Here is a 22511-nt window from a genome sequence, read left to right as displayed (position 1 = left end):
CACTAGGGAAAGCAAAAACCACATGCAAAAGCAAAGCAAGAAAGGAAATCCATTCACTGCTTCCCATCAGCAGGCAGGTGTACAGCCTCTTCCAGGTCAGCAGGGCTCATCACATGTAATGGTTTCTTGGGAAGACAAATGCAATCACTACCAATGTCCCCCCTTCCTTCTTCCTTACTCCAGCTATTGTTTCTAAGCGTGATGCCATATGGCATGGCATCAAATGTCCCTTTGGCCAATTTTGGTCACCTGTCCTGGTTCTGTCCCCTCCCAGTTGCATCCCCAGCCTCCTCGCTGAATGGGCAGCACGAGAAGCTGAAAAGTCCTTGATTTAGTGTAAACACACTGCTCTGCAACAAGTAAAACATCAGTGTGTTATCATCAAAAATATGAAACACAGAACTGTGTCAGCCTCTATGAAGAAAAACTCTACCCAGCCAAATGGGTACTCTCTAATGGTCTGTGCTTATATGCATTTTTCTCATCATTAAAAAGTCCAATTTTCTTGCTAAAACTTGCATTTGTCCCAAACCTGTGTTCTCTGGATAGACTGTGCTGTGTTTGCTTAGCAGAACTCATCTGTCAAAGCCTGTCACTACTCTCAGGAGACACCACATCTCAACTCTTTTTTGTTTTTGGTCTGTCGTAAGCCCAGTTTTTCAGGACCTCCTTTCCTGTATCTTCCGTCCTCTATATAAATAAGGATCATGCTCACCCTTCTGTGCATCACGAAGAATATGACTGAATGAATTTATTACAGTTTTGATCTGAATAATCGATTGCATATATAATTGTTCTACAGAATACCTTATGTATGTATTCTCAGATTGCCTGTTTGCACAATATTAATCACATTGATTCAGTACTCGACTATTTCTGCCACAAAAGGGGAAAACAAACAAACAAATATAAAGATATGGGTAATGTTAGTTATGCAGACAAAGAACAAATACTTTGTGGTTGCAATTTTGTCAGTGTTTCACCACTCACTGAGACAGCGATTTTATCATATTACTGAAACTGTTTAGGTAAAACATTTGTGTGGGATCTTTAACCAACTAAGTGTATATGCATTTTGGTGATCAATGAAATAGGCAATAAATGTGGAAACTGACAGCATATAATAAATACAATAATACTATTTTTATTCAAAGCCTATGTTAGGACAAATTATGCTGCTTACCATAGCTAAAAGGGCATTCATTGAAAGTTAACTCAGAGATACTATGCTCTTCATCCCTTAAAAGCTTCCTTTGTTGTCATTGTTTTTAATTTTTTCTTTTTTTTTAAATTAAAAGCTGTCTGGGAAAATATGCAGAGATATGCAAAAATATGTACTTTGATTTTTGTAAGATAGTGTTTGAAAACAATATTTCCATTTCTCTAGAAATAAGCTCAGTAAAACATAAACATGGATTTTTTTTCTGCCAAAAATATCATAACTGCAATCTATTCTACTGTCATTTATTTATTTTTAGTATGTGTGTCTTAGATACCTACACCATGGGCTTAAAAGAGGCTTCGATGCATTTTGTATAAAGGCCTCAACCAAAAAAAAGCACAAATCCAGTTCTGCACCTTGTGCCTCTTTAATTTCTCTTCCCCGTCTGAACAACACCATAAAGTTTTAACATGTTTAACATGTAACTGCATTGTTCGTTGTTGTGTCTCTTTCATTGCTTTGCATCTTATTGATCTCATGGGCATCTTCCAGCTGCCTGCAAATTTTATTTATTATCTATTCTGGTATAGATTTCATGGTATTTTAAGAGTTCAAAGTAAGTTGATCTTTTTGCCATTATTTTGTCTTCTAAAAGATAGATATCAATTCTGCCTTTCTAGTTTTCACCTTTGCAGTTTGCTCTCATCCATCCTTTACAAAGACTGTGCATGTATACTGTGTAACTGGGAGCCACACAGTAAAAACTAATGTGGTAAAATATGGCTGGCTCAGTAGAAAATAGCAATTTGTGCAAGGGACCCAGTGGCTACAATATAGGTATGCATACTTGTTTATTATTAATTTGGTCTTCTGAACCAAACATCCCTGATACACATGTAGTTCAAGGATAGTCAAAAGAAAGCTGTCTTACAAACTCCTGCTTTTAGGATTGTAGGCTGCTCATTAGTGATTCAGCAAGCTCCAGAGCATCTGCTCATCCATTTTTGGAGATGACAGTAGCACACTGGTGTTCTCATGCCTTCAGTGATTCTGGCATCTCAGATCTTCATTTCTATGAAGAAGAGGCAGGGTGGATGAGAGAGGATATCGCACAGATTGGGTGGATGGAAACAAAAATTCCCAGGGAAGACTGTCAGGAGACGGAGAATTTACAGAGGCAAGAGAGCATAGCTGAAACCCTTGACTATGAGCTGTCACTATGGCTGCTGATGTGATGATGTTGAATCTTCTGTGAGACTAAAGAAGTTGATTCTGCCATTGGGAAGGAAGGATGGAAAATGGTGTCAGTATTTATTTTTAAAATAAGAAAAAAAAAAAAAGAAAAAAGAAACAACAGATGAGACAATTCAGAAAAATACTGATGAAAGTATATAGTAGTAGAAAGAGGAAAAAGAAAAGTGTATTGAACTATAGCTTGTCTTTGTGTAATATAAAGGAATTAAATTAGTGAGGAGCTGGGGGCATCTACATGAGTTGTCTACTGAGCTCAAGACCTTTGGTATTTCAAGTAGTATGAGAAGCAGAAGAACATGTGAGTTCTCTGTGGTTTGAGAGTATTCTGGTAGTGCATGTGCACTTGTTACTTGCTGTGGGATTTGCTTGTGCTGCAGATCACGCATTGATTGGGACCTTTCTGTTCCTTTTAGAGACTGTTGCTGCACTTTGAACAGAACTTCTGGTTTAATTTCGTCCAAAAGGAATTCCCTTCACATGCAGAAAAACTGCCCCACAGTCTGAGTCAACATGGAGTAAGTGGGGAAATGAGGGATTGCCGCACTCGACTGCTTTGAGCTATGTCACTATTGTAGACACATTAGCTAATCATTTATGGCTTGCAGATTTTGGCTACCACAGGATAAAATTCAGTTTACTCAGCTCATTTGAAAATATCTGGCTTATACAAGTATTCTTAAACACTTTAATCCATTCAGCCCTTCCCCTGCAGGATCTTAATCTTTATCATTTTATCAGTGGTGCTCCAATTAAAACAGGGAAACAATTAGGTTGACCTTTTGACAGAAGGAGAAAATTGAAAAAGAAAAGGGGAAAAAAAAAAAAAAGCCATCAAAAATGTTGATATTCTTGAGTATTTATCAGGACCTTTTCTTCTCCTTTGGGTAAATTAAGGAGCTACCATTCTAATTCCTTTTTCCCCTAAGGCAAGTCTCCCAGGAAACCTGAGAGTCCTCTTACTGAAGTTTGCCTTCTTGCAATAGATTGCCTTTAGTTTGAGTTATTTTCTACCTAATCTAACTTCCAAGAATTCTGTCCTTTTGTGAGCAATCTCAAACACATTACCTCTTAATCTTCACGTTCTTAGCTGTTTCTTTTCTATTAATTAGGGACTGGTTCAGTACATCATTGTTCTTTTCATGGAAGTGTTTCAGGAGTTTCTTGATCAGACTGTTTACTGCTTTATTTGGAAAGAGTGTCAGTATCCTATATTGTCACTGAGGACAATAGTGCTCTGGACTACTTTTCACATATATTTATCATCCACTTGGCCCTTCCGATCTGGGAGGGAAATTATAGAGTGACACTAAAATTGACTTTTTTAAAAACTTATTATTATTTATAACTATTTGCAGTCTTTTAAAGGCAGGAAGACAGAACTTATGATCTGAACCTCAGAACAAGGGCATTCATCCAAGCTCCCATACTGCTTGTTCTCAACAAGATGTATAATAAGAATTTGAATTCTTGAATCTACTTCTCTCCATCATTTTTTTTATTATTTCTGTTATTAAAAATGAGCTGCATGAATTAATAATCAGATGGCTGGTGAAATTTAGTATAGTTGAGTTTTAAATATAGTTAGACTTGAGAGAAGGACAGTAGGTAGTTATGGTTCTCGTTACTCAGGGTGAGGCTGCTTTTTCTCCAGTGCTGGGGTAGGTTCCTCATTTGCTTTTAGTGACAGGACTATTGGCTGCTTCCCTAATCAGATGCTTCTCTGGAGGGTGTCCAGTTTGTTCTCTGTGACTGGTACCTCTGCATTCCCTTTTAGCTGGCCACGTTCTTTTTCACTGGAGGTCTTCGTGCCTGGCACGTTACTGATGTCTTTTTGATCAACTGGGACTCTTGGCTTCATCATTTTGCTTATAGATCTCCTACCAGTTTCCTAAAGTATATTTTCAGGGATTGTTTCATTCCTGGTATCTGTTTTTAGGAGTGCGTAGGTAACTGTTCCATCAGAGCATAGACTGTGGGTTCAGTCTGGGTTCCGGGTTCCTATATGGACACAGCTTCAGGTAGTCACTCTGTATCCACCCAGCATCCTCATAGCTAACCACTGAGAAAGATATAATGACGGAGATAGCTCTGATGCTGTGCTTTTAAAGGGCTGAATTGTGGTAGTAAACTATGCTTCTTACTATGCTTCTTATGCCTTCTCCAGTAATTCTCTTAAACTGCCCCATTACAAAAGTCAGTGGGATGCTGAACTGTTAATTCATAGATAGGTAGCTTTCATGGTCCTTCAGTGATCAGGAGTAAAGTTTGTGATGCATGAGTATGAACTATAATCCCTCAAAATGAGGCAGTAATTTATATATTTATTTATTGAGTTGTCTTGAAATTATTTTCTTTGCAAGACTTCCCCCACTTGGCAGCACAGTTGATAGTTCAGCATGGCAAAAAATTTTGAGAAGCTATTTGGAAGGATATTTGGTAGATCTGTTGATTGTTGTGGTTATAATACACTTTAAAAAAAAAAAAAAAAAAAAAGTTGTGATTTTTAATCCTTTTGTATTAAAGAGAAGAACTTGAAGCTATCAGTTATGAGTGTTCTCATGAGCAGGTGGTTAGATAAAAGGAAAGTTATTTTCGAGCAACTTTGTGGCATTTTATTGCACTTTCATTTCCTTTTCCCTGATAGCATGAGATGGATCTCTGCAGCAAGCTACTTTGCTCTTAGTCCCATTTATTTTATTGAGTGTATCAGTAGAGCAAGGTGTTGCTTGTTGAAAGATGTGTGGTAGCTGTTTTGGAAAATATGCAGTATTTGTATTGGAATACAAAGTATTGTTTATAAACTTACACACTACAAAGACTGCAATGTTAGATAGTTATATTTCTTCACAAGTAAAATTCTGAAACTGCCAAATTTATGCAACATTTTTTTTCTCACTTGAAAATAAATTCTGCAATGATAGTAAAAGGTTGTTTAGCCTGACTTGAAAAATGATTACTTCTGATTGCTTTTTTCTACATTGTGAGTGAAGAAGCAGTATAATAGCTACTACTTACTGATTTTATTTTATTTTATTTTTTTCCAACAAGAAAAGCATACTTGTTGATCATAAGTGCCAGTCCAAGAAAGTACTGAAGGATGTGCTGGACTATAGGCACTTTGATACCTTAGCTGTATTTGCTCATAATTGTATTGTAATTTAGGCTTATGCTTAAGTTTCTGAAGAAAAAGAATACCGAGTAACAGTACAAGCAAATTATCTAAGATAACACAGGGTAAGAAAGGACCTTTTGGATCGTTTCACCTAGCTGACACCTTAAGTAATGCTGAGATGAATGCATCCTCTTAACATTGTTAAACTGTATCTTAAAATTTCTTAGGTGGCTTACCTAGCTATTCTCAACAGGTGGATTTCTTTGGGTTCTACGATCTGAATCAAATAATATTTTAAATCTAGGACTAAGATCTACAGACAAGAATCCTAACTTGAAAGTTATCTTAAAATAGTACTCAGTCTCTTCTGCTGAAGCCACATAGATTTTCTGGTAAACTTGAAAGTTCTGTTGAGACAAAAAATCATGGTATTAATGGTATGGACTTGTGAAATTACTTCTTTATTTTCCAATAAAATTGTCATTATTTATGCAAGCTGGATTGTCAGCTGAGAAGGCAATCTTTAGATTAACGTGGTATCTACATTTCTAATTTGTAGTTGAGTCAAGCTAAGGAGAAAAAACAAGTTGTACTTATGAGATACAGGGTAAATACTCTGAGTACAAAAGGAGCTGTTTTCCAGCAGGTTTTTGGAATACAGTCTTCCAATTCATTTGTTCTAATAGAAGGTATCTGATTCCAAGCACATCATAAATCAGTAATAGAACAATATTGCAAAAAAAAAAAAAAGCAGGTAAGCTGGAATAAATATGTGAGGTAATGCTTCTCTGCTTAGCTACAGTAAGTTCCTGTGTTCGTATGCTGTGGTTGTTCTGGTTGTTTTATTCTACTAAGACACGGATGAACTAAAGGCAGACTGGGAGCAACAGGAGGCACTAAGGTTGAAAAAGACATACAAGGAGCTGCAATGGACCTTGATTATTTAGTCTAAGCAATAATCTGAAGGGTTAAACAGAAGTAAAGTGGTTGCATTAGAACATTGGAGGCTCAGGTTATGGGTTAAGAAAATATTTTGAAACGTAAAGATAGCTTAAAACTACAATATACCTAAAATGTGTGTGTGTGTATATATATATATATATAAATATATAATATAAAGAATATACCTAAAATACCTAAAGAAGGTATACAATCTGTCTTTAAGGAAAAGAAAAAAAGAAAACCCAAGCCATTATGTCAGGAGTAGTTAAGGTATAGCTGATTTTTCAGCAGTGCAAGACAATAATAGCCTTTTGCAAAACCTTTCAACTAAGTCCACTACTTAATTCAATACATGATTTATAATGTTCTGAATGGGAATAAATGCTGCTGAAAAGGTTACTGAATGTCCTTTCTTATTTTGCTGCCCCAATTCTTCCAGTCCTGTGATGCACAGTCCAGAATTGTTTGGAAGCTACGTAAGCGTAAGTGAAATGAACTAAACGTGTACTAGGGATGGGTGAATATTTTGTCATAGCTTTCTTTCTTAGAGAACAAGGTTGAAATACTTAGTTTTTAAAGAAAAAATAATAATAAAATAATGCAAGAAACAGTATTCTTAAGTTATAAATCAAAATATACAGATGTTGAGGAACTGGCTCATTCTCTAAGTTCAGTTGTATTGAATGATTATTCTTTTCTTCTGATTAGCCAGTCTATTTTGAAACAGTTCTGAAGTATTTTTAGGTTTAAATGAGCATGAGCACATAGAGTTTAGTGGCACAAATGTTGAAACTTTGCTTGTGTCAGACAATGAAAGGGCAAGTGCAAAAATAAGAAACCATAAACTGTATTTTTAATTCTCAAGTTATCATTATTTTACCATCAGCCTAGCAGTGTAAGCTCAGTGTAAGATCTGGAATATAAGAGAAGAGTAAGTGCTAAAAATCCTTTGTAGAGACTCCTAGAGAAATGGAAGAGCCTCTGATCTAACATTTTAATTGTAAGCCTCATGCATACAAACAAACTTTAGGAGTGTACAAATTTCGAATTGTTTCATAAAAGTAAATATTTGTGAACAAAGATGACCTCTATTGTAAATAGCACATCTGTTTATTGTCCTCCAATGTCAACATGCTAGGCAATCTGTAGTTTTTCATTGAGAGAAAAAAAAAAGGGGGGGGGGGAAGGATGTGTGATTACATTTTCTGTATGACTAAATTAGCTTCTTCAGGACATGGTGTTGAAATTACAACCAAGCCTCAAAGGCACGGAAGGAGGCTGAATAACTGTTCAATTTATGTAGACTAAATAAACACATGCATACACACATCCAATAATTTATTATTAGTCTAATTAAACCATTAGCAGTCTTGTCAAAATAGTATTAGTCCAGCTAGAGTAATACCCAAAACATGCAATTATTAAAGCTTGTTCACAGTAATGATACAATTAAAACTGACACCCACTTCTGCTTTCCAGTCTTTATGCTGGTGTTTGGTTCACCCTTCCTGTGTATAGTAATGAGTCATTATCGTTCTTCAGCAGAAGCAGTATGGTGTTTTGTTGGTGGGGGTTTCTTCCACCTTATTCTTGGGTCCATCTTCTATTATGTCTACGTTTGCTGACATAATTCAATTGCTTCATTTTTTATTTTTATTTTTTCTATAGCACTCAATAAGCTATGTGTTTTAGCCAAGTGATGAACTACTCAGCTCATTGGGATCAGTACAGTTTAAATGTTTTCCAGATTGGAAGTTAGTTTAAAATAATTTATAGTATATTTATTATTTCAACAACTTCATATGTAGAAAGGAAGAGGGAAAAGATGACAAGTAGAGGAAATAATGCTTCTGGATTTACCACATCTCAGTGTTTACCCCTGCATGAAAGACAGACCTTCATCTGTTTTATGTTCCCAGTCCATTTGCCTACCTTTACCTAGTTTCTGGTGTTCTGTAACCAATTCTACATAGACCTGAAACCTTTCTAGCTCTTACTTGCTAATTTTGCCAGTGATAACAGTGGGAAAACAAACAAACAAACAAAAATGCCATTCCCTGACCCTATTTTATGCTTCTATTCTATCTACATGATGTATGGAATTTGAAGGAGTGCACAGCGTTTTCTGACCTTTTAAAGATTAATGCTATGAGTTTGAATTGGGATGGAAATGGCTTTGTGTTAGTCTGACTACAGATTAACTCAATCATAGAATATTCATTTTGGTGACGGAGTTGTGCTGGCTACCAGAGTCATTGAGAAAATTGTCTCATTTCAGTGCTGTCTTCGTGGGTTTGCAGCAGTGTGTGGGAACACCACAAAACACCAGACCCTTCGTGTTATTTTCACTTCAGCTGTATTACTTCACTTCAGCTGCAAGTGAAGATAAAAGGGTTAGGAGATTCAAAGCCGAAAGAGCTGCAAAATGAAGTGACATTCCATGTCAGCCTTAGATGATTAAAAGGTTTTGGGTGATTTTTGGCTTTTTAATACTTTGCCTATTTTGGAAAATAGTTTAGATGGCATAAAAATCTTGGTAGACTCATTCTGGCACGTTGACGTAACAACATTAAAGAAAATCATAAAACAGAGAATATGCTTCTAAATAAAGAAAAGAATGTTTCATTTCCAAAAGCTTTAGCAATGTTGGCTTTCTGCTTTGCTTTTTGTTTGTTTGTCTTTTATACTGATTGGTCTAGACTTCACATCCTTCTCATCACATAGTTTCTATCAAAACTATTAGATTCTACTTGATTTTCAACAGGCCTGAAAATCTTAAATATTTGAAATGCTGGATGCATGGGGAGATAAAAATGGCATCGTTAGATCCTATATTTCTCTGTATTGTTTAAGAACATACAGTTCATAATGTATTGTTAAAAAAAAAAAAAAAAAAAAAGTAGGAAAATTGTACCTTAATCTGGATTACACTGTGAGTACAGATCATGTGGAATTCTGTCTTTTTCATATGACATCGAAGGACGTATCAATGTACAAAAGAAAAGTGACGTAGCTATCCAGGCCAGAGAACAAAATCAACTTTTGAGCAAGTGAGATGTATTTGATTCTATTAGCTGGTCTAGAGAGGTATGTTTTCTATTCATATAAGCACATACAGACTTTTATTTTCATTTCAAGTTTACTTTCATAACTGAAGAATCCAGTCTGTGCTTTACATGTTTAAAAATCATAACAGCACCATCTATTCAGGATATTCTATTTCCACTTAGGTTGCATAGTAGTCTGACTTTTATTCCTTTTTAACAGCTTTTTCAGTTAAAATCTCATTGTCAGTACTGCCTTCCCACAGACTGTATAGGGTTTTTTTTCCTCAGTCAACATGTATTCCTCAAATGTTGTTGCACTGTACTATAGTAATTTCTTCCTCAACTCTTCCCTGATGATATCTGCTCCTGGCTGTCATTTACACAGTCTTGGTTATCCTTTTCAGCAGATGGATGAAGGCAGATATTTCCATCAATCCAGTTTTTTGCCATTCCAGTGTTTTTTTCTGGGATATCTTGCTATCAGTTTACAGTTACTGATATTCACAGTTACCTTTCCATGCAAGCCAGGAAAACTTCCTCTGTTTTCACTGCTGATGCCTCCACCCTTTTTCTGTTTGTTTGTTTGTCTTTTACAGGAATGTAGGTTACTATATATTTTTTTCTTTATACATCCATGCCCAAACACCATTTTCCACCAGCTGGAATTGTGCTCCAGGTCCGTTTATGGAATACAGCCTTTTGTGTGTGTGTGAACACAATACAAATAATTTTCTTTGTCATCTTCCTCCTAACCTTTCATGTATCTCTTCTGTTTTAGCCACAACGTGTCTGCTAGTGTCTTTATCTTCCCAGTTATCTCCATCATGCTGCCTGCCCCTCCACATTATCTGCTTTTTGCACCATCACAGCAAATCCAGTTTTCTTTTTCCCTGTTTCAATATCTCAGTTTTCATTGTTTCAGCCACCTTTCTTATTATCTCTCACCCTCTTTTTATTTTCCCCATTTGCATAGCACATTCATACACTTAATATTTCATCTGTGCTATTTCATAGCACTGCAACCATAACATCCAGATTCCTTCTCAAGTTTAGCCTCTGCTATGATGCCTGCAAGCATTGAACATGTATTACTTTGTTAGGACTTTGGGTTTAAGTACTTTGTTTAAATATTATACCTTTTTCATCCTTTCTCCATGTTTTGTGCAGTGCTTTCCTCTTCAGACTGTGAGCTTTTGGAGACAGAATCTGGATTTAAAAGATCTCTACATGATAAGAGTCCCTTGGTGCCTACTGACTATCTGTTTCATTTGAGATGCATGATAAATTACTGGAGGGTCCATCAGAACTCTGTTCTCAACTCAATGAGAGTTTTAATTCCTGAACTGCAGTATCACATTCTCCTACTTGTTCTCTCCAGGCCAGGAATATTGAATTCTTCGATCTTTAGTAGTAGTATTTTGTGCCTGGCAGTTACAGGCATTCTGCATAACCAGATGCAGCAACATATTGAATTTGCCTTTTCAGTTATAAAATGTGTTTATATCTGAATCAATAAATTGATATCTATTTCATTTTGAGTATATATTCACTGCCAAATATGTAACGTGATTGTTGTCTTTTCTCAGGTTACTTTATCCTATTACTATTTTGTATGCTATCCCTATAGCACATATTAAAAAAAGGGGGGGGGGAAGGGGGATTGTTGAAATTTAGAATTAATGGTCATTAGTGCAGATTGTGTATGGAAAAGCAATGTATGATATCTTTACCTTACTTTCTTCTCAAAAATAGCCACCACTGTTTCATATCCCACTCTGTTATAAAAACTCAGGTATTTGTAAGCTTTCTATATTAAAATCATTTTTATAGAGATCTCATTTTTTTTTTAAGTGAAAAAAACATTTAACTATCATTTCTTTAAGGAGCATTATTTGATAATTCAGTTGTCATAGTTTGATACAAATAGCATTTTTGCCAATAAAAGTAAAGCAGTTCTTGACTTAACATAATCAATTATAAGCTTTGCTGAAGATTATGTGGACTCTTAGAGCTAAATTTCTGCTAAATTAAAATTTTTCTGCTAAACATCTGCTAAATTTCTCTTGGTGCTACAACAGTTTAACAAGTACATTCTGTAGCCTTAGCAGTAGCTTTTGTTATTCTGTATTTGGTTTACTTTGGAAAGTTGTATTTATTTTATTACTCTGGTAGTTTCTGGCCGTGTAGTCAGACAGCTAGTCTCATGCTTTCATAACTGGCATGTGAAGGCGTGATTTCTGAAAGTATGTTCTTTACAGATCTATCATAGCTTGCAAAGCAGTCTCACACTCTGTCCTCATTGTGTTTGGGAAATTTTATCAGCTGAATTGCGTTGTGTAAAATGCAAGTTATTTCTTCTCTTAAAGTACTAACGTTATCAGAGTTCTACTTCAGATAGTGTGGTATCAATTAAATACCTGCTATGTTGGCATCATTATTTGCTTTAGACTGGGAATAGCTATAGTGGCTACAGTATCTTTGAAAAGTATAAATGTCTTTAATTCAGTGCTCTCTTCCAGCTTCAGCTATAGCAGCTGGGGACAATGCCATCCATCTGCATAGGACCACCCAGCAGGTAGAGGTAGTTTCGCAATTCAGCCAGCAGTGCAGAAACGCAAGTTCTCACTGTTCTGCTGCAATAGAACTAGTAATTGCTTCTAAGCATTTAATCAGCAATTAGGTTACTTTTGCTAATTTTGCACTTAAGTAAATCAAGTTAAATTCCACTGGCTGCACATCTTCTGTCAGGAATATAGTAATAGACTTCTAGGATAATAAATTTTGAATCTCGCAGTGTGCAAAGTGATCATGTCCCTAAATATCAAGCAAGATTCACTGCTTGTCCAGTAAGAACATGCTATTCTTATATGTAATATATTTTAGTAAGCATTGGATCGTTTAGTTTCCTTGTTTCATCCAGCCTTCTGAAATGGCCCTCTTTAAATTTCCATCTTGATCACAATTAACAGCATTTTGAAGTTCTCTTCACCAGCAACACACTTTTAGTAAACATGAGCAGTTACTAATAAAAAGAAACCTTTTTCTTTCTTCCTACAGGATATTTTCCTGTGTACGTTTTTTCAAAGTATAGCAACGACATAGTGTTTTTCTAATATTATACTACATATAATCAACTGTTTTAGCAAATATTACATTCAGTCTTAAAAATAATCGATTGCTTTGCTTAGAAGATGTAATTCAAAATCTAGCTTCACCTCCACAGTAAAGGTCACTTGTAATCTACTTTTGTACCCTTGCATTAGGTCCAGCCAAGGAATAATGTGTGCAGTTCACCACCAGGGTGCACAATTAAATACCACAGTTCTAGGTGAAGCCTTGCCTGTATTGGCTGTAAGTCATTTTGTCTTGCTCCTGTCAAAATGAACAGGAGGGCTGGGGACAGTGGAAACTTTAGCTGAAACTGACTGAACTCATGTGAACTCTTTCACAGGCCCATTGAAATTCCATTCCTAGACACAGGTTGGTAGTGTTTCAGAAAAGCAAAAGAAATGTATTGTAGAGAGACAGTTCAGAGTATTTTTGTATGGCAAATCTTCAGAGGTCCAAAAACATAATAATAAAGGGGTAATCTTATATTGGACTAAACTTTTATGTATAATTGTATCTGTCTCCATTTTACTCAAAACTGGTTGCCTGGACTCTCTAGGTGTCTTCAGTCATACTTCAGTTTGCCAGCATCACAAACCTTGCTATGCTTTGGCTACTAACCATGAAAAAGCATTTATTTTCATGAAAAATGTGCTTCTGGGTCATTGTTTGATGATAAAATAAAACTTAGACCTTTTATTATTGTTTTTTTCCACTTTTGTAAATCTGGCAGTCCTTCATGTTATCATATGGCTGTACAAGTTTACTCTTCTGTATTTTGTGGGAGTTCCTTTCACTTCACCATTTGTATTCTAGCACTCATTACTTTATATTAGGTCAGATACTGTATTCCTTTTACCTTGTTCTGGATAAGGTTATTTCATAAAGTGAAATGTATATATATTATTGATTGTAGGATGGAATGGGAAATTTGAGAGTCACTAAAAAAGGAATACGACTTGAAGGAATATCTGAATTTCTACTTCCACTATACGTGAAAGAAATCAATTCCCGAAAGGTAGGTGTTTTTTTTTCTTCCCCCTCCGCCCCCCCTTAATTTACAACTAATATGAGTCTCTTCAGCTGCAAACTACAAAGTTTCATTCTTACATTTCCTAGATTAGTGATGTTTGCTTTGAGAATACCTTAACAGTGAAAACTTCCTTCATGTCAAAACCATTTTTTCCCCTGAAACCTTGCCTGCCTGAATAAAAGAAATGCCTTATCCTTAAGAAACGAGACTTAAGGCCTGTATATGTTATACTTGAAATGACCATGACATTGTGAATGGAGCATTTGACTCTTCATCTGATGTGAAGCTGAGAAATACAAGATTGCTTGCGCGTGCAAAATATAGTGAAATAATGAAGGATTAGCTAGGGTGATTTTTTTCCCTCCCTCCCCAGTTAAGTACAAGCAACCTTATTAAGCTGTATAACATCTCTATCATATAATTTTTCAAAGCAAACCATTTACAATATTGTTTAAATGCAATTGTTTTATCATTTAGCACCAGGGTATTACAGAGGAAAAAAGAGAATCAAAATATTATGTATTCAGAATTTCAGTGTAGTTCATTTTGAATTAGTAGTTTGGACTCATTTGTGCTGTATATATAACATCTCCAATGCAGTAAAAGTAACTTTGAAATAATCAAAATCTCTTAAGTTCTTTGTACCATACAAATGTTAATCTATGATCAGAGAGGAATGTTACAATGGTTTTCAGTCAACCAGGTGCAAAGAATTTTAATATGCACAGAGCAAAAGTTGACAAGAATTAAAATATATTTACCCTAAGTGCCTTTATGGAAAATTCTTCCTTTAGAATCTGTTGACATCTATCTTCTGTATGTATAAGAAATGTCTCAAGTACATTCATAAATGAGATCGTGACAGTTTCCCATCTCTCTTAATTAGTTCATTCTCATGTTAATAGACATGTGAGATGAATGGCAAGTCTCTTGGTCCTTTTTTTTCTGTAAAACTACTATCTTTCAATATTTAACAGAGAAGCAGTATTGTTGTAGCTAATGAAAAATCTTTAATATTTAATAGTGTATTCCCCAATGATGCTGAATTTTGATCACTTTTAAAACATTTGTTCTTTAACTTTTCAACTCACCATACATCCAATTTGTTGCAAAATCTTGTGTATAATGTTTATTTTACAGTAGTAGCTAAAAATAATGCATTACTAGCTAAGGTAAATCTGTATTTTTTAAAAAAAGTCAATAATACATTTATTTCTAAATAAATGCAAATATCATACTTTTAATATTGACTAGAAAGCTGCAAAAACAGATCTACTATTACCAAAACCCAACAACCAACAAAGCAGTCAATGCTTAAATGCATAAATGACTTTTTAAGTAGCAAACACTTCTGCCAAGTCAATTAATAAGACCATATTCTGCCTTCTGAAATAGGAAAGACATCTACAAAAGGGAACTTTAGCGTATTATTTTTTCCTAGACCACTTTGCCATGAAAAGGCTCTAGTACCTCTAAAGTAATTTCTGTAATCTTCTAATATTTCCTTTATAGTTTTGAAGTTATAGAATTCATTAAATCAACTAGAATATTTTGTGTTTTATCTATTTATTTCTAAATAAATAAAATAATTCAAGGTTTCTGTTAGACCTTCATATCAAGTAAAACAAATCCTTTTAAAAACAGGCCTAAAGCATGAGCTTTTTTAGTATGAATATTCCAATCTCTAGACTTTGTGAAATCTTTGTAAAATTCCCAGGCTGTATAACCTGTACCCACACCCTTCAGGGAAGCATACATTTTTCCTAGAGATGGCAGAACATTATTCATGGTTTGTGCTTTTTTCTTAGTTCCTTTGAACAAGTAGATGGTGTCTATTATTGTTCCATGTCCAGTATGTGAGAGTTATGATTTGGGATGTTTGCTTGCACAGGGCTTCATATCATAGAACATTGGTTCTTAAGAAATAAAGGTGAAAATTTCTGTTTCACACAGATTCAAGTAGGGTCCTAACTTCACTCAGAATTGCTAAATAAATAAATAAATAAATAAATAAATAAAAATCTAAGAATCTAAGAAAAAATGCATGCAAATGTAAGTACTATAAAGGAGCTGAACCCAAATAACAGTAGCCTAACACAAGGTCACTTTAGTCCTGTGAGGCTCATGAAAACAGATTTTAGTGCCCTCAAACCAGAAGAGTAAATCATTAGCTAGACAAAATATTTTAACTAAAACATTTTTGGTTTTGTAGATCTGCTGATACCTATCTACTAACATTAAAGCACTCGTTATCTAGCTAAAAAAGTAGTATGTACGTGGACTTGGTTCTCATCTTGCAGCACTCATGAACCAGATGCACATCCCAGCCCTTTACAAACTTGTTCAGTAATTATTGTGCTAATGTTTCATTAATTTGTGGTGTATGTTAATGTGAATGGCATGAGGGAATGATGAAAACAACCCTGGAGCTCTGTTAAGCTTTAAGGCAGGGGTTTGCAGCATCTCTGCATGGGTGTCCCCAGGTATATGGCATCTGCATGTGACATTAGCTCTTCTGTCATTTACAGAATTGAAATTGGTGCTGTAGAAATCTAAGTGTGAGACACGTTTCTGAGCTCTCATTATAGTCAGAGACCTAGTCAATAAAGACAGTGGGCTCTGAAGAGCGCACCAGCTATTAGTACTTGTTTTGGGTGTGATACGAGGGTGGGGAGTGCTTCCCCTCTTCCCCCTCTTTCCATAGAAGTACTAATGATTGAAGTTTGATGCATGCAGGAATTAAAATGTGTCATGCATTCCAAAACACATTTAAAACTCGGTATTTGTTGTCTTTTACATTCATATTTTATTTATTTTCTGAGAGATTGCTGTTTAAGTAAATTTACTTATTCCCATTTAAAAGAGTGGAGACAATGAAGTGACATCATTTGATTAAATCCTGAGACAAGCTGTAGCGTGTTTAGTAAGGTTTGTGTGAAACAGGTGTATTTCCTCTGCATCAGCAGCATGGTTTGTTGAATACCCCCCCCCCCCTCCCCAGGAGCTTTGTGTAGGGCTGTCAGCCCTGCAGATCAGGGCTTCACTGCTTTCCCACCACATGGTACAAAGCAGAGCTAGGTGGGAAGACCAGTGATGTTATCAGCAGGATGCAACAGAAGATGCACTATGTTGTGACTAAGAGGTATGAGCGGAGTTCTTGTGCTTATACAGGAGTTGATAAAAATTTTAGTTAGCTAAATTTGGAGTTGATAATACATGTTTACTGGTAGCACAGGGTTCACTTCTAATTCTGATAGTGAAATACTTCTGATAAGACACCTGGAACAGTTTGTTGGGTAGCTAGGCTGAACTGAGCTCTTGGTTGCCACAGTTTTGATATTAAGGGTGGCTAGGTATAGTACCATAAAGCTCGCATGTGCCTACATGTTGAAATCAGTGCTTTTGTCTGCAGTATGCCTGGATCCTGAAATAGGATTGTTTATGCAAGGTTGAATGCAAACCTGAAGTCCTCTTTAACAAAAGAGCTGTATTGAACTTTGTATATAGGTTGAACAATTGCCTTTTGTCTCATGAATGTTTCATTGTGTTCTGGTTTAACCCTGTCAGGCAGCTGAACTCCACCACAACCGCTCTCTCACTCCCACTCCTCAAAGGGAAAGAAAGGGGGAGGAAAATATGATGAAAAGGTCTCAGGGGTTGAGATTAGGACAGGGAGATCACTCAACAATTATCATAATGGGAAAAACAGACTCAGCATAAGGAGAATACAGAGGCCACCCCTGTAGCCCCCTGCTTCCAAACCCCATGCCAAGTAAACCCAATGCACATTGAAATCCTGAATATTAAAAATAAATGCTAAAATAGTTGGAGTTAAGTCAACTGGAAAACAGATGTGTATGAATTCTTAAAAAAAAAAAAAAAAAAAAAATATCAAAACTTCTAATTTATAAGACTTCTAACTTATGATATTATCTCCCACCATTATACAACTTTTGAGAAGTAGTATGAAAACTTCAGGTCTGTGGTTAACTGAATATTCATTCAGGTTTTGGCTGTAGAATTTATACAGATTAGAAGACTGCTGAGAGCATGCCATTTCCCTAACCTTGGTCCTTTTGGTTAGCCATTTCTGCTACATATTACCACTGGGTTCTCTATGTACACCAAGTGTGTGTGTGTGTCGGGTAATGAAAAAAAAAAAGACTGAAATATTTTATACAAAATTTCATATTTTCACCAAAATAAATCTGTAGTTTCAAAAAAAATTACTTATCTGCATGTCAGAGCCTGAGTTGCTAAGGGCTCATTTGATCCTGAGGTGACTTCTTTATAACCCTGGAACAAGAGTACACATACTCTATTGTTGGATTTTACTGGTTCTTGACTTCTGGTCAAATTACTAGGCTGAAAGCAGACATTAAGGCAGTGTTGTATTTTCCATTTTTATGTCCCTTGCATTGGTCTGGTGCAAAGAAATAACGCAAGTGAAGTTCTAAGATAATTAATTAGATGTATGATGTCAAATAACACACAATGCAATAACCTGAAATACTACAATATTTCTTTAGTATTGAATTTCTTTATCATCCTGCTAATGGATCCATGCTACCACATTTGTGAACGGAAACAATAAAAGCAATTCACGGTGTATTCTTCAGAATGCATTCTTGGCTTCACTGATCTTTTTCATCCACACATACAGTACTTAAATGTTGAAGAAAATCAAGTTTTCTCTTAATTAAATAGTCTCCCTTACAAATAACGCAAGTAATTTATTGCCCATCTAACTAGGGGCAGTGGAGTACTGTTTGGTGTTTTTTTTTTGTTTTGTTTTTTGTTTTTTTTTTCAATACAATTAACAAGGTTAGAAGTTATTTCCTGAGTTTGTTTTCAACATTTACCCCTAGAGAACACAATTTAATGATTTAGTTAAAAGTCATTAGAAAAAAATCTATTAAATGAGAAACATGGAATGAATATAAACTAACTAAACACACAAAACTCTGAGAACTCCCTGTATGTCTTATATATTTAAATATTTGATTTTCTCGTGACTAAGAAAAACAAATGTTTTGACAGATATGTTGAAATTTTAGGGAGAATTCAAAGCAAAACTTTAAGGTATTCATTATCTAGATTTTTGCTCATGAGTCTGAAGATCCTTAGAAATATTTAGAGATTTTAATTTATTTTTTTTCAAACACAAAGTGATCTTAATAGAAGTTATTTTAACGTATCTTCATATTTTTTCCACTCTCTCTCAGTGCATAACCATCAACATTAAACTAACATTTTTCACTTCCAGCCAGCACAGAACACATACTTAAGTTTGTTTTGGGGCCTTAGATGCCTTTGCAAGAACCTTGAATTCTCTTTCTGATGTGAGAGTTAATTTGGGGGCTTTGGGCTGACTTCCTAATAGCCTCTCTTGTCCACTGATAGAAGATTTTGCAACTCACATAATGGTGATGAGTACTGTAGTCACAGTAAAAGTTCCCCTTCCATATTTTGTCCAGACCTTTTATTTGACTTGAAATATTTTAACGCTTATTTTCTAAGTTTTTCTTTGCTTTAGGGTACCCTGATGGCAGTTCTTTCTGGCTGTACAGAAATGCTGAATCTGTTTAAGGTTAGTTTAAGAGCAAAATACTTGGTTATCAAAGGAAACCGTTTTCCTTTCAGCAGCTGGTTTTAGGCTCTCACTAATAGCTAAGTTGTTGACCTGTAGAGACCATGAATTTTCTTCCAGAGTATCTGTATGCATCTTAAATGGGTATATGTCTTGAACTGTCTTAACAGGCTATAACTAGATTTATACATACAGAAACAATCAAATATTTCTGAATGACTGTGACTAACGAAGTGATGGTTTTATTTCAAAATGCCATATCCTAGATTAATATTTAGCAAGATATTCAGCATTTGTAAAACTTAGCTGAAATTCTATCCAGTGTGTTTGTGTCGAAGTTGAATATCAGCAAAATGATTATGAACAGGCGATTGATGTAGTTTGTAGACTAAGTACTGCTTTCCAAAAGTGTAACACATACGTGACTTATATGTGAATCTTTAAAGTTACACAGTTGTTAGCTTCTCTCTCATTCTTTTTTATCTATGTAATTACACTAGTCATGAGTTAATGTGTCTGAGTTACTGAACTTGACTGTGCTGATAGCTCAGTTAGAAATATGTTTTTAACTTAATTTTGTTGGGTTCATAGAAATCCCAAGTAAAGTGATATTTTAATAATTATGGAGGGTATTAGAAATGCTAGAAGCCTTCTGTTCTCCAGGCTGAACAACCCTGCCTCCCTTAGCCTGTCTTCACAGGAGAGGTACTCCAGCCTTTTTTTTCTTATTTCCCCTCTCCCTTCCTTTCCCCCCTCCCTTTCCCACCTCCCTTCTCTCTCCTCCTCCTCTTTTTTCTTTTTTTTTTTTTTTCCAGATTTTACAAGCCTAGACTAAAGGGAGCTCAAGATACTTTCTCACAAAAATCACATAGAGGAGAATAATCACTTCCCTCTATCTGCTGGCTATGCTGTGTCTAATGTAGCTCAAAATGCCATTAATGTTCATTGCCACAGGTGTTCCACTAATGGTTTGTATTTAATTTGTCCACCAGCACTCCCACCCCACCTTCTCTTCAAGATCCTTTGCTATAAAGCTGCTTTAGTCCCCAGCCTGTATAGGTACATAAGTTATTCTATCCCCGGTACAGGACTTTGCATTTGACTCTGAGCTTCTCTCTGCAATGTGGTTACAAAGAAGCATTTATGAGATCGCATCAAAAACCTTGCTGAAGCTGAGGAAAGACAATGGTCTATTGAGCCAGTCACCTTGTTACACAAGACAACCAGATAAGTAAGCCCACTTTTTTTTTTTTTTTTTTTTTTTTTTCTTCCCAAACACCTTATTTTGCTTCATCTGCTTTGTAGTGATTTTCAGGGGATCTTCTCCATAATCTTTCCTTTAACTGAGGTGAGGCTGTCTGGGCTACAGTTAACCAAGTCACCCATCTTGTCCTTCCTGAATAGGAGTCTGATATTTCTGGTTTTGCAGTCATCAGAATTATCTGCAAAACTTCAAAGATCATAGCATGTTAAACATTGATGATAAGCACCATGAGATATGCGCCTTCTGGTCTAGATGACTAGCTAGTGTTCAGTTTGGTTAAATTGTCAAGCTGGAAAAGATGTTCATAATCTGTTTAGAAGTTCTGCAAGGATCTTGTGTTTGTTGATTTGGGGTTTCAAGAGGAAGAACAGGTTCCTCCAGCCTATGCCCGAGCATGTTCTTCTGAAAAATCAAGGCTTTTTTTTAAAAAAAAATATATATATATATATATATATAGTCTCTTTTCTGCTCTATCAGATGCTCTTTTGTCATGCAGTAAAAGTAGTTTGAGTCCTGAAGTCCTACTACTACTGAGATATATAGATATCAGGGAAACCCCAATTAGGAGATGTTGCTGACCACCATAAAAAAAATCACAAAGATTCCTAAGAATCTGCCACCAGTATGAAGTGCAATGCTTGTTTGTGCAGTTAAATGTCACTTATCTCTGATAAAATCTGAACTGCTCCCCTGGTCTTTTTTTTTTTTTTTTTTTGATACCTACTCTTCAGCATTGCCCTTGGGATCACTCACCTGTCACTGAAAATAAAGTCATTATTATGGCATAAGGGCTCCTTAACTCATTTTGGCTCTCAACATGCTGTAGTTCCAATATACTGAAAACCCAGTGTCAGATTATTGGCTACGAACAAGATATAAGGGTTTCTTTAATCACAAGCTTTGCCAAGGGACAAGTCACTCATATGTGTTGGTGGTCTCTGTAGGGACTGCCACTCTGAAATTGAGTTGGCTGTACTCACTCTTCACTGACAGCTGGTAAGACCTTCATGATTCATGATTTTGCCCTTGATTTGCTATACTTCACTGAAACCTGTCTGGGGGTCATCCAATTGTACAAGTCTGTCTTTTGAACACATAATTCTTTCATGTCAGCCTGGACTCCTCTTTTTATTACTGTGATTTGTTGTTCATTGAATGAGAATGTCTGCTTGTTATACTGAAAATTCTGACTTAATATTACCTGAGCCCTTTTTTTCATTGATTACAACTCTCGAATGAAGTCAAGAGTGACTGTATCTACAAAATTGTATACCACCTTGAAGAACCGAATTTGATTTGAGAGCAATTCTTCAGACAGAAGTGGGAAGTTAATTAAGTAGAGACTGTTACTTTTTGTTTTTCTTGGTGGTGTTATTGTTTTTCATATCAATTGCATCTTCAGTTTTAAAGAACTTCCTTGGTGTAACGCATCTATGTTCCACTGGGGAAAATTTCACTGAAACTCTGCGATATTTCAGTTTGGTGATCATCATATACTGTGTCTGATCCTAGCAGTCATTCAAACTGATTTTGCTTTGAGTTGTTTTAACTCTGTAGGGCTTCTGAAACTGAGAAATGACTTCTTGGTTGTTTTTGGTTGTTGTTGTCGTGTGTCTTCCCCCTCTCCCCCCCCTCCCCAAAATAAAATAAAACTAAAAAAAAAAAAAACCTTCAAAATAATAACATTGGAATTTACAGAAGCTAAGCAATTTCTTAAAAATAATTCCTATTTAAAATGAAGTACAATTACTATTAATATTTACATAGACAGTATGATCCAAACTAGGAATATGAAAAGTAAATGTCCTGTAAAAGACTGGAAAAGAAGAAAAAATACATCTTTATCTCTTCATGCAGGTATTTATGCATGTTTCTAGAGGGAAACAATATTTATGCTTCCCGTGTAATTTTATAAACTTCAGAACTTCAGGTAACCCTTCTTTTGCTCTTCTGCAGAAACCCTAGAACTATGGATGCACAGATGAATTTTAAAAGGGGG

The 22511-nt window shown here is 35.5% G+C and overlaps 1 protein-coding gene across 10 annotated transcripts in view; it reads left to right on the top strand.

Annotated features, from left to right (window-relative positions):
- The window catches only part of SGCZ (sarcoglycan zeta), a 447021-nt gene that overhangs the window by 307788 nt on the left and 116722 nt on the right, over positions 1-22511 (top strand). For all 10 annotated transcript variants that reach the window (XM_035323850.1, XM_035323848.1, XM_035323849.1 and 7 more), the window contains 2 exons: positions 2830-2931; positions 13542-13643. In XM_035323850.1, coding sequence (XP_035179741.1) covers positions 2830-2931; positions 13542-13643 — 204 coding nt within the window. The remainder of the gene's footprint in view (positions 1-2829; positions 2932-13541; positions 13644-22511) is intronic.

The sequence above is a fragment of the Oxyura jamaicensis genome, chromosome 4 (assembly GCF_011077185.1).
Source record: "Oxyura jamaicensis isolate SHBP4307 breed ruddy duck chromosome 4, BPBGC_Ojam_1.0, whole genome shotgun sequence".
NCBI classification, from domain to species: domain Eukaryota; kingdom Metazoa; phylum Chordata; class Aves; order Anseriformes; family Anatidae; genus Oxyura; species Oxyura jamaicensis.
Note: the sequence above shows the minus strand (reverse complement) of the source record. Positions and strands in the feature narration are given on the sequence as shown.